General features: G+C 39.2%; 1 protein-coding gene across 1 annotated transcript; it reads right to left on the bottom strand.

The window, feature by feature from the left end:
* Positions 1–256: 256 nt before the first annotated feature.
* On the bottom strand, positions 257–12,695 carry MIA (MIA SH3 domain containing). The gene is made up of 4 exons (XM_053689120.1): positions 12,525–12,695; positions 12,279–12,412; positions 870–980; positions 257–447 (listed from the first exon to the last, which is right to left on the bottom strand). The coding sequence occupies exons 1-4, from the start codon at positions 12,640–12,642 to the stop codon at positions 424–426; spliced, it is 387 nt and encodes a 128-aa protein (XP_053545095.1). The 5' UTR covers positions 12,643–12,695; the 3' UTR covers positions 257–423.
* Positions 12,696–13,168: the final 473 nt, after the last annotated feature.

Genomic DNA, 13,168 nt, shown 5'->3' with positions numbered 1-13,168 from the left:
CCTTTGTCTGACTTCATCTACCAGTTAATTTCTATAACAGTGTTGGTTATGCAAAACTGGGCTAATGGGTAATAAAGGGATTATCTTTCTTTTTAAACAACAAAAATTCTGGTGTTGACTGTCCCTTTAAATTACAGGAAAAAGGGAGGCAAATAAATAATGAAAATATTGTTTGTTTTTTTTACTACACATAATAAAACATTTTTTATTATAACCTCAATATGTTTACTTCTTATATATATCATAAAAACGTCACTTTATGTAATGGGTTAAATAATTTTATTTAGAGAAGGTTTGTTATATGAATACAACAGTATATTATTATATCTCAAAGCACTTAAAATAAAAAGTAAATATCCGATTTGTGATGCCTGGGTACTTGCTAAACCAAAGACTCATGGGTAATATATCGCAAGACAGCACTCAGTGACAGCTGAAATCCCATTGCTGAAAAATAATAAACAGATTTAAAAATGATGAGTGATTGTAAGTTCTCCTGAAAAAATACACATTCATTTTCATGTAGAAACAAGCATTTGATTTTCCTGTTGCTTTGCTGCATTGCTTACTTGCCTTTAAATCAAATGAAATAATAATTTTTAACAAGAACAATATTTTATTACCCTAGTTCATTTAAAGGTAAACAAGCAATACAGCTGACAGAGGCCTAGCTTCAATTGAGGTGGTAAACTATGGAAACTGGTGGTAACCTAAAAATTATCCAAATACTTTAATGGAAATAAATGCTTTATACCACCTCAATGGAAACTAGGCCTTGATATGGTCTATGACTGCATAACAGGAAGCAGAAAAAGAGAGGTACTAATATTACTTCATACGATCAGACAAACATAGGATATTGTACTTACATCAGTTTTCACCTCAACTTTCCCTGGCATCAAATAATGTTCCTCTTCCACAATACTGCTTGGAAAATACCCCAACTGGGCAGCGTGCTCTCCATAATAATCACCTTGTACCTAGACATAAAAGCACATTGATAATGTTGAGGGGAGATTTGTATTGTTGCTGTTTGTGATGTGCATGAATGGCATGCTGTAGTAGTGTGTGTGAGAGAGCGCGGGACTACTACAGTTTGTAAGTGTCATGGTATAGTAGTGTGTGTGAGAGGGAGCGCGGCACTGCTGCTGTCTGTGTCATGGTGTATAAGTGTGCTATGTGTGTGAAAGGGAGCACTGCTGCTGTTTGTAAGTCTCATGGTGTAGTAGTGTGTGTAAGAGGGAGCACGGCACTGCTGCTGTCTGTGTCATGGTGATGTCACATTAGAAAGTATAGAGGAAAGTACACCAAGTAGCAGCAGAAAGCACATGAAAATTAAATGTATGACAACAAATGCAAGAAGCATGACAGGTAAAATGGGGGAGCTGACGCTCTTAGTTGCAGAAGAGGACTATGATGTTATCAGTATAACTGAAACTTGGTGGGATGATTCACATGACTGGGCAGTTAACTTAGAGGGGTATACATTATTTAGGAGGGACAGGAATAATAAAAGGGGTGGAGGAATCTGCATGTATATTAAACCTGACCTTAAACCTACAATAAGGGAAGATATTTATGATACAAGTGACAACCCTGTGGGTTGAAATAAAGAGTGGGGGGAAAAATCCTAAAAAAATATTACTAGGAACATGCTACAAGCCCCCCAACATTACTGACCCAGAGGAAACTCAACTACTTATCCAAATAGGTAAGGCTGCTAATAACAGTGCTGTAATTATGGGAGATTTTAACTACCCTGATATAAACTGGGCCAATGAAACTAGTAATTCAGCTAAGGGGGATAGATTTTTAAATGTTCTCAGGGATAACTTCTTGTCACAATTAATAGAGGAGCCAACTAGGAGTAAAGCTATATTGGATTTAGTGCTATCAAACAATACAGATATAATATCAAACATAGAAGTTAAAGAACATTTGGGTAACAGTGATCATAACATGGTCACATTTGAAATCTCTTTTCATATGCAGTGTTTTAAAGGCTTAACTAAGACTTTTAATTTCAAGAAAGCAAAATTCAACGATTTAAGGAAATCATTAAATAATATAAATTGGGACAATGTATTTTCTAATAAAAATACAGAGGATAAATGGATAATATTTAAAAATATGTTAAATAAATATACATATCAATACATACCATATGGTTATAAAAATAAAAATAAAAAAAATAAGCCGTTATGGCTAAATAAAAATGTGTTAAAAGAAATTAGGAAAAAACGTAGGGCATTTAAATTATTAAAAGAAAATAATACAGACTCAGCATACAATATTTATAAGGAATGTAACAAAGCATGCAAAAAAGCAATCAAATTAGCCAAAATTGAAAATGAAAAATTAATTGCCAAGGATTCTAAGTCTAACCCTAAAAGGTTCTTTAAGTACATAAATAGCAAAAAATCTAAGAAGGATAATATAGGTACATTAAAATGCGTGGAGGGTAGCATGATAAATAATGACAGGGAGAAGGCTGAGGTACTAAACCAGTTTTTTTCTTCAGTATACACAAGAGAGGAACCATTGAATGATACTTTGGAACAGAATAGAACATGCCAGTCCATACCACTAACTGGGTTTTGTTTAGAGGATATCAGGAAAAAACTAAAAAATATTAAGGTAAATAAAACTCCAGGCCCAGGTGGAATACACCCAAGGGTGTTAAGTGAACTTAGCACTGTTATAGACAAACCTTTACTCTTAATTTTTCAAGACTCATTATCCTCAGGCATGGTACCCCAGGATTGCCGTAAAGCTGATGTGGTGCCACTCTTCAAAAAGGGAAGCAGGGATGATCCAGGAAGCTATAGACCAGTTAGTCTGACATCAATAGTGGGGAAGATATTTGAAGGGATTATAAGGGATTATATTGATGAGCATATTCGTGTAAACAAGATTATGAGTTCTAATCAGCATGGCTTTAGGAGAAATAGATCATGTCAAACTAATCTAATTAGATTCTACGAGGAAGTAAGTAAAAATATAGATAAAGGGGAATCAGTTGATGTGATATACTTAGATTTTGCAAAGGCATTTGATACAGTGCCACATGAGAGATTAATGCACAAAATTAAGGGACTGGGAATAGCTGAAAATGTTAGCTCATGGATAAATAACTGGATAAAAGATAGGGAGCAACGAGTAGCAGTAAATGGATCATACTCAGATTGGACAAAGGTAATCAGTGGCGTCCCCCAGGGATCAGTACTGGGCCCTGTTCTTTTTAATATTTTTATAAATGACTTGGAGCAAGGATTAAATAGCGACATCTCTATTTTTGCAGATGATACTAAATTAAGTAAGGTCATTAGGTCAGAGCAGGATGAACTCTCTTTGCAAAGGGATTTGCTAAAATTAGAACTATGGGCAAGTGAATGGAAAATGAGATTTAATACGGAAAAATGTAAGGTTCTACATTTTGGAAGTAAAAATAAGCAGGCTATGTATTTTTTAAATGGGACAAGACTTAGCCAAACACAGGAGGAAAGGGATTTGGGAGTAGTAATAGATAACAAGCTAAAGATGAGTGCACAATGCAGGGCAGCGGCTTCAAAGGCTAATAAGATACTAGCATGTATTAAAAGAGGCATTGATTCAAGGGAGGAAAGCATAATTCTGTCATTATATAAAGCCCTGGTAAGACCTCACCTTGAGTTTGGAGTGCAGTTCTGGGGACCGATTGCTAAAAAAGATATTGCAGAACTAGAAAAAGTTCAGAGAAGGGCCACAAAGCTAATAAGGGGATTGGAGAAATTAACCTATGAGGAGAGGCTAGCCAAACTGGGTCTGTTCTCTTTAGAAAAAAGGCGCTTGAGAGGTGACATGATTACTTTATATAAATATATTCAAGGCCCATATACAGAGATGGCAGAAGCTCTTTTTATTCCAAGAAAATTGGTTCTGACAAGAGGTCATAATTTAAGGTTGGAGGAAAGGAGATTTAATCTCCTGCAACGGAAACGTTTTTTCACTGTAAGAGCAATAAAATTGTGGAACTCATTACCAAAGGAGGTAGTGAATGCCAATACCATAGATACATTTAAAAATAGTCTGGATAAATTTCTGTATATAAACAAAATTCATGGATATGATTGCTAGTATTAAATGGGTCACATTTTAATGGGGTTATTTAAGCTTAACTGGAGCTTTTTGTAAGTATTTTAGATTTGTATAGGTTGAACTCGATGGACTTCAGTCTTTTTTCAACCTTATCTACTATGTTACTATGTTATGGTGTATAAGTGTGTGTGTGTGTGTGAAAGGGAGCACTGCTGCTGTTTGTAAGTGTCATGATGTAGTATTATGTGTGAGAGGGAGTGCGGTACTACTACGGTTTGTAAGTGTCATGGTGTAGTAGTGTGTGTGAGAGGGTGTGCGGCACTACTACGGTTTGTAAGTGTCATGGTGTAGTAGTGTGTGTGAGAGGGAGCCCGGTACTGCTGCTGTCTGTGTCATGGTGTAGTAGTGTGTGTGAGAGGGAGCACTGCTGCTGTTTGTAAGTGTCATGGTGTAGTACTGTGTGTGAGAGGGAGCACTGCTTCAGTTTGTAAGTGTCATGGTGAAGTAGTGTGTGTGAGAGAGATCCCAGCGCTGCTGCTGTTTGTAAGAATCATGGTGTAGTAGTGTGTGTGAGGGGGAGGTCGGCACTACTGCTGTTTGTAAGTGTCATGGTGTAGTAGTGTGTGTGAGGGGGAGGCTGGCACTGCTGCTGTTTGTAAGTGTCATGGTGTAGTAGTGTGTGTGTGAGGAGAAGGCTGGCACTGCTGCCATCTGTGTCATGGTAAAGTAGTGTGTGTGAGAGGGAGGCCGGTACTGCTACTGTTTGTAAGTGTCATGGTGTAGTAGTGTGTAAGAGGGAGCACAGCACTGCTGCTGTTTGTAAGTTTCATGGTGTAGTAGTGTGTGTGAGAGGAACGCTGGCACTACTACGGTTTGTAAGTGTCATGGTGTAGTAGTGTGTGTGAGGGGGAGGCCGGCACTACTGCTGTTTGTAAGTGTCATGGTGTAGTAGTGCAGGAGGAGGCCGGCACTGCTGCTATCTGTGTCATGGTATAGTAGTGTGCGTGAGAGGGAGGCTGGTACTGCTACTGTTTGTAAGTGTCATGGTGTATTAGTGTGTGTGAGGCCGGCACTGCTGCTGTCTGAGTCATGGTGTAGTAGTGTAAGTTGTATGGTGTAGTAGTGTGTGTGAGAGGAAGCCCTGCACTACTACAGTTTGTAAGTGTCATGGTGTAGTAGTGTGTGTGTGAAAGGGAGGCCAACACTACTACAGTTTGTAAGTGTTATGGTGTAGTAGCGTGTGTGAGGGTGAGGCCGGCATGGCTGCTGTCTGTTTCATGGTGTGGGTGGTTGCCAAAATGTGGTTATTAATGGTGATGGATTTTTAATTTAATACTAACTAAATATAATTCTATGGTAGAAACCACTAAACCAATGCAAGTTATTAAACACTAAGGCCTAGATTTGGAGTTCGGCGGTAAAAGGGCTGTTAACGCTCCGCGGGCTTTTTTCTGGCCGCACCATAAATTTAACTCTGGTATCGAGAGTTAAAACAAATGCTGCGTTAGGCTCCAAAAAAGGAGCGTAGAGCATTTTTACTGCAAAAGCAACTCTCGATACCAGAGTTGCTTACGGACGCGGCCGGCCTCAAAAACGTGCTCGTGCACGATTCTCCCATAGGAAACAATGGGACTGTTTGAGCTGAAAAAAAACCTAACACCTGCAAAAAAGCAGCGTTCAGCTCCTAACGCAGCCCCATTGATTCCTATGGGGAAACACTTCCTACGTCTGCACCTAACACCCTAACATGTACCCCGAGTCTAAACACCCCTAATCTTACACTTATTAACCCCTAATCTGCCGCCCCCGCTATCGCTGACCCCTGCATATTTTTTTTAACCCCTAATCTGCCGCTCCGTAAAACGCCGCCACCTACGTTATCCCTATGTACCCCTAATCTGCTGCCCTAACATCGCCGACCCCTATGTTATATTTATTAACCCCTAATCTGCCCCCCACAACGTCGCCGACACCTACCTACACTTATTAACCCCTAATCTGCCGAGCGGACCTGAGCGCTACTATAATAAAGTTATTAACCCCTAATCCGCCTCACTAACCCTATCATAAATAGTATTAACCCCTAATCTGCCCTCCCTAACATCGCCGACACCTACCTTCAATTATTAACCCCTAAACTTCCGATCGGAGCTCACCGCTATTCTAATAAATGTATTAACCCCTAAAGCTAAGTCTAACCCTAACACTAACACCCCCCTAAGTTAAATATAATTTACATCTAACGAAATTAATTAACTCTTATTAAATAACTTATTCCTATTTAAAGCTAAATACTTACCTGTAAAATAAATCCTAATATAGCTACAATATAAATTATAATTATATTATAGCTATTTTAGGATTAATATTTATTTTACAGGCAACTTTGTAATTATTTTAACCAGGTACAATAGCTATTAAATAGTTAAGAACTATTTAATAGTTACCTAGTTAAAATAATAACAAATTTACCTGTAAAATAAATCCTAACCTAAGTTATAATTAAACCTAACACTACCCTATCAATAAAATAATTAAATAAACTACCTACAATTACCTACAATTAACCTAACACTACACTATCAATAAATAAATTAAACACAATTGCTACAAATAAATACAATTAAATAAACTAGCTAAAGTACAAAAAATAAAAAAGAACTAAGTTACAAAAAATAATAAAATATTTACAAACATAAGAAAAATATTACAACAATTTTAAACTAATTACACCTACTCTAAGCCCCCTAATAAAATAACAAAGCCCCCCAAAATAAAAAATTCCCTACCCTATTCTAAATTAAAAAAGTTACAAGCTCTTTTACCTTACCAGCCCTGAACAGGGCCCTTTGCGGGGCATGCCCCAAGAATTTCAGCTCTTTTGCCTGTAAAAGAATAAATACAATACCCCCCCCCCCCCAACATTACAACCCACCACCCACATACCCCTAATCTAACCCAAACCCCCCTTAAATAAACCTAACACTAAGCCCCTGAAGATCTTCCTACCTTGTCTTCACCATCCAGGTATCACCGATCCGTCCTGGCTCCAAGATCTTCATCCAACCCAAGCGGGGGTTGGCGATCCATAATCCGGTCCAGAAGAGGCTCCAAAGTCTTCCTCCTATCCGGCAAGAAGAGGACATCCGGACCGGCAAACATCTTCTCCAAGCGGCATCTTCGATCTTCTTCCATCCGGTGCGGAGCGGGTCCATCTTGAAGCAGGCGACGCGGATCCATCCTCTTCTTCCGATGTCTCCCGACTAATGACGGTTCCTTTAAGGGACGTCATCCAAGATGGCGTCCCTCGAATTCCGATTGGCTGATAGGATTCTATCAGCCAATCGGAATTAAGGTAGGAATTTTCTGATTGGCTGATGGAATCAGCCAATCAGAATCAAGTTCAATCCGATTGGCCGATCCCATCAGCCAATCAGATTGAGCTCGCATTCTATTGGCTGATCGGAACAGCCAATAGAATGCGAGCTCAATCTGATTGGCTGATTGGATCAGCCAATCGGATTGAACTTGATTCTGATTGGTTGATTCCATCAGCCAATCAGAAAATTCCTACCTTAATTCCGATTGGCTGATAGAATCCTATCAGCCAATCGGAATTCGAGGGACGCCATCTTGGATGACGTCCCTTAAAGGAACCGTCATTAGTCGGGAGACATCGGAAGAAGAGGATGGATCCGCGTCGCCTGCTTCAAGATGGACCCGCTCCGCACCGGATGGAAGAAGATCGAAGATGCCGCTTGGAGAAGATGTTTGCCGGTCCGGATGTCCTCTTCTTGCCGGATAGGAGGAAGACTTTGGAGCACCGGATTATGGATCGCCAACCCCCGCTTGGGTTGGATGAAGATCTTGGAGCCAGGACGGATCGGTGATACCTGGATGGTGAAGACAAGGTAGGAAGATCTTCAGGGGCTTAGTGTTAGGTTTATTTAAGGGGGGTTTGGGTTAGATTAGGGGTATGTGGGTGGTGGGTTGTAATGTTGGGGGGGGGGTATTGTATTTATTCTTTTACAGGCAAAAGAGCTGAAATTCTTGGGGCATGCCCCGCAAAGGGCCCTGTTCAGGGCTGGTAAGGTAAAAGAGCTTGTAACTTTTTTAATTTAGAATAGGGTAGGGAATTTTTTATTTTGGGGGGCTTTGTTATTTTATCAGGGGGCTTAGAGTAGGTGTAATTAGTTTAAAATTGTTGTAATATTTTTCTTATGTTTGTAAATATTTTATTATTTTTTGTAACTTAGTTCTTTTTTATTTTTTGTACTTTAGCTAGTTTATTTAATTGTATTTATTTGTAGCAATTGTGTTTAATTTATTTATTGATAGTGTAGTGTTAGGTTAATTGTAGGTAATTGTAGGTAGTTTATTTAATTATTTTATTGATAGGGTAGTGTTAGGTTTAATTATAACTTAGGTTAGGATTTATTTTACAGGTAAATTTGTTATTATTTTAACTAGGTAACTATTAAATAGTTCTTAACTATTTAATAGCTATTGTACCTGGTTAAAATAATTACAAAGTTGCCTGTAAAATAAATATTAATCCTAAAATAGCTATAATATAATTATAATTTATATTGTAGCTATATTAGGATTTATTTTACAGGTAAGTATTTAGCTTTAAATAGGAATAAGTTATTTAATAAGAGTTAATTAATTTCGTTAGATGTAAATTATATTTAACTTAGGGGGGTGTTAGTGTTAGGGTTAGACTTAGCTTTAGGGGTTAATACATTTATTAGAATAGCGGTGAGCTCCGATCGGAAGTTTAGGGGTTAATAATTGAAGGTAGGTGTCGGCGATGTTAGGGAGGGCAGATTAGGGGTTAATACTATTTATGATAGGGTTAGTGAGGCGGATTAGGGGTTAATAACTTTATTATAGTAGCGCTCAGGTCCGCTCGGCAGATTAGGGGTTAATAAGTGTAGGCAGGTGTCGGCGACGTTGAGGGGGGCAGATTAGGGGTTAATAAATATAATATAGGGGTCGGCGGTGTTAGGGGCAGCAGATTAGGGGTACATAGGGATAACGTAGGTGGCGGCGATTTGCGGTCGGAAGATTAGGGGTTAATTATTGTAAGTAGCTGGCGGCGACGTTGTGGGGGGCAGGTTAGGGGTGAATAAATATAATACAGGGGTCGGCGGGGTTAGGGGCAGCAGATTAGGGGTACATAAGTATAACGTAGGTGGCGGTCGGCAGATTAGGGGTTAAAAATTTTAATCGAGTGGCGGCGGTGTGGGGGGAGCTCGGTTTAGGGGTACATAGGTAGTTTATGGGTGTTAGTGTACTTTAGGGTACAGTAGTTAAGAGCTTTATAAACCGGCGTTAGCCAGAAAGCTCTTAACTCCTGCTATTTTCAGGCGGCTGGAATCTTGTCGTTAGAGCTCTAACGCTCACTGCAGAAACGACTCTAAATACCAGCGTTAGAAAGATCCCATTGAAAAGATAGGCTACGCAAATGGCGTAGGGGGATCTGCGGTATGGAAAAGTCGCGGCTGAAAAGTGAGCGTTAGACCCTTTAATCACTGACTCCAAATACCAGCGGGCGCCCAAAACCAGCGTTAGGAGCCTCTAACGCTGGTTTTGACGGCTACCGCCGAACTCTAAATCTAGGCCTAACAGATCCGTCCATAATTTTTGCAAAGAGTGTTAAAAGGAACCAATACATATGTTGTAATAAGTTGAATATTTACAGGTTAATATACAAATTTATTTTACAATAAAACAGTCTAATTAAGACAGGACAACTCTCGCTACCACAACCCCAATTGATGCAAAACTGCTGACTAAATAAAATAATCACAGAGAATGTATCCCAGGAAAAGAAGGTAGAAAACTTAGCCAAATTCTCTGTGTGTTTTCTCGCTTTGTCCAAAATTAGCCATCGTCAGCAGGAGGGGGGAATACAAGAGAGTGAGACTAGCTTGGTTTCCTAATTTTATACGCAATTCAATAGGGAGTGGTCTATCATATGCCACTACCATATGCAACTCAAAGGCTATAGGGAGTTGTCTTAGAGTGGGTCAAAATCCTTGTCTAAAATATAAAGGTGTATATGGGAGGGGGAATTTCTTATATGAAAAAGGCTTGGTGTTTTAATTCCAGGGATAAAACTTTTTAGTTATGTCACCAGAAGGGTGAGGCCGACAGTGCTGCTGTCTGTGTCATGGTGTAGTAGTGTGAGGAGAAGATGGCATTTCTGTTGTCTGTGCTGTACATGTGTTGTGTATATCTGCCATGGTGTAGTAGTGTGTGTGAGGGGGAGGCTGGCACTGCTGCTGTCTGTGCTGTGTATATGTATCATTGTGTAGTAGTCTATGTGAGGGGGGGGAGGCTGACACTGTGCTGTGTATATATGTTATGGTGTAGTAGTGTGTGTGAGGCGGTCACTACTGCTGTCTGTGCTGTGTATATGTGTCATGGTGTAGTGGTGTGTGTGAGAGGGAAAGGCTGGAACTACTGCTGTCTGTGCTGTATAGATGTGTTATGGTGTAGTAGTGTGTGTGAGGCGGTCACTACTGCTGTCTGTGCTGTGTATATGTGTCATGGTGTAGTGGTGTGTGTGAGAGGGAAAGGCTGGAACTACTGCTGTCTGTGCTGTATAGATGTGTCATGGTGTAGTAGTGTGTGGGAGGTGGAGGCTGGAACTGCTGCTGTCTGTGCTGTACCTGTGCTGTGTATATGTATCATGGTGTAGTAGTGTGTGTGAGGGGGAGGCTGGCACTGCTGCTGTCTGTGCTGTACCTGTGCTGTGTATATGTGTCATGGTGTAGTAGTGTGTGTGAGGGAGAGGCAAGCACTGCTGCTGTCTGTGCTGTACCTGTGGTGTGTATATGTGTCATGGTGTAGTAGTGTGTGTGAGGGAGAGGCAAGCACTGCTGCTGTCTGTGCTGTACCTGTGGTGTGTATATGTGTCAAGGTGTAGTAGTGTGTGTGAGGGGGAGGCTGGCACTGCTGCTGTCTGTGCTGTACCTGTGCTGTGTATATGTATCATGGTGTAGTAGTGTGTGTGTGAGGGAGAGGCAAGCACTGCTGCTGTCTGTGCTGTACCTGTGCTGTGTATATATGTCATGGTGTAGTAGTGTGTGTGAGGGAGAGGCAAGCACTGCTGCTGTCTGTGCTGTACCTGTGGTGTGTATATGTGTCATGGTGTAGTAGTGTGTGAGAGAGAGGCAAGCACTGCTGCTGTCTGTGCTGTACCTGTGGTGTGTATATGTGTCATGGTGTAGTAGTGTGTGAGAGAGAGGCTGGCACTGCTGCTGTCTGTTCTGTACCTGTGCTGTGTATATAAATGTGTGTGTGTGTGTGTGTGTAGTGTTTCTGTAATATGTGTATATAGCTTTGCATATGTTTGGTGTGTATAGTGTTTGTGTATAATGTGTGGGGTATTTAATGTCTGTGTGGTGTGTATTAAAGGGATAGTCCAGCCAAAATTGGAAACCACATGGGTGCATTTCGGTATTGAACAGAAACAATTTTGTAATTTACATACATTAGCAAAAATGCTTCTAATAAAAGCTATAGCTGTTTCAAAAGTGTATTTAAGTATGCACCGTGCACCAGCATTTTAAACACAACATTTGTTCGGAGAGCCTAAGGTGCTTGTACCATCTGGTAATTACTCAATTTGTTAATTGCTGACATGATACAAGCCCCACTGATGATCTGAGCAGCTGCATTTTTTTAAATGTGGGTGCAGTGAAAATATCTAACTATGCTTCACATGCACTTGCAGAGAAAAATATTAACACTAAAACAGTGATAACTCTTAATAGAAGCATTTTTGCCAATACATTTATAGTGCAAATATGTTTCTATTCAAAGATGCAATAAATCTATGTGCATTTATATTGTGACTGGAATGTCCCTTTTAAGTCTGACTTCCACATATATATGCTATTGGAAACTGCTACAAGTACTCACTACCCTCCAAACTCCAATGTCAATATCTAGGACTACAATTCCCACAAACCATTATTGCTAAATCCTTACTGAGCACATCTTCAATTATATTTTTTAGCTCTTTGCATTTACTGTGGATGCTTAAAATATATCATAATAGAGAGGCGGGCTTTAAACCTCGATATTCTTATATAGATAAAATATTCTAAAGACCCCTAATGTGAAAGAGAAAAAAAAAAGTCTCCACTTTTATTTAAGGGGTAACACAGTTAGAAGTAGACACTCACACTGCCCATCCAGAATAACCGCCCTCTACCCTTCAGTTTGGCGTAGATATATATGGTTTGCCCACGTCTGATGGGAATGAATCGGCAGTCCTGAGGGATGTAATCAGCCAATGCTACACCTATAGAAATAGGATCTAAGACAACAAAAGAATGTGAAACAACAACTTAAAAAGCAGTAAAACGGCTCCAATTTAACAGCAGCACCTATGTAAATAGAATAGCATTAAAACTGTGATGTAAACTTACGACTGCATTCCTCGTCGGCACAGAGCTTGGCATCTGCCAGTTTGGGCATCTTTCTGGCTGCTTTTGTCACCCCCAGCACCAGGATGACCAAGACAAGGTAGAATATCCTAAAAGCCATGATTGTCCTGAACTCAAATGGTCCACTAAGTGTCCAGCTGGCACTAAAGCACAGAGTCTGGGTATTCTACTTAATACTTTGTTTAACCTTTCCTCCCCAGGATTTTTTTTTTAAATCTAATTATTTACAATATTTAAGTTAAATATCAGAAAATAAAATATCAGAAAATAAAATAGTCATTTAAAATAATAATTATCATGTGATGTGTTAATTTTATTTCAGTAACCAGCTATTTCAACAAAACTGTTATAATAATGTTGTCAATAATTTATTGTTATTTATCAAATGTTTATTTATTAACTAATATATTACCCTACTGTACATAATATAAAATAACATCTGTGTTTTTGTTGTTACATTTAAAATAAAAACCCGGAAAAAAAATATATTATAAGAAAATTTAATTTGGGCTTTAGCGCCCCTTTATGCAGAAAATATGGAATATATAATTACAAAGTACACTGGATCTATTTTTTGTTTTTTTGTTTATTATTAACTTATTCTTTAACAATTCAATGTCAAATTA

This window comes from Bombina bombina, chromosome 7 (assembly GCF_027579735.1).
Source record: "Bombina bombina isolate aBomBom1 chromosome 7, aBomBom1.pri, whole genome shotgun sequence".
NCBI lineage: Eukaryota > Metazoa > Chordata > Amphibia > Anura > Bombinatoridae > Bombina > Bombina bombina.
Note: the sequence above shows the minus strand (reverse complement) of the source record. Positions and strands in the feature narration are given on the sequence as shown.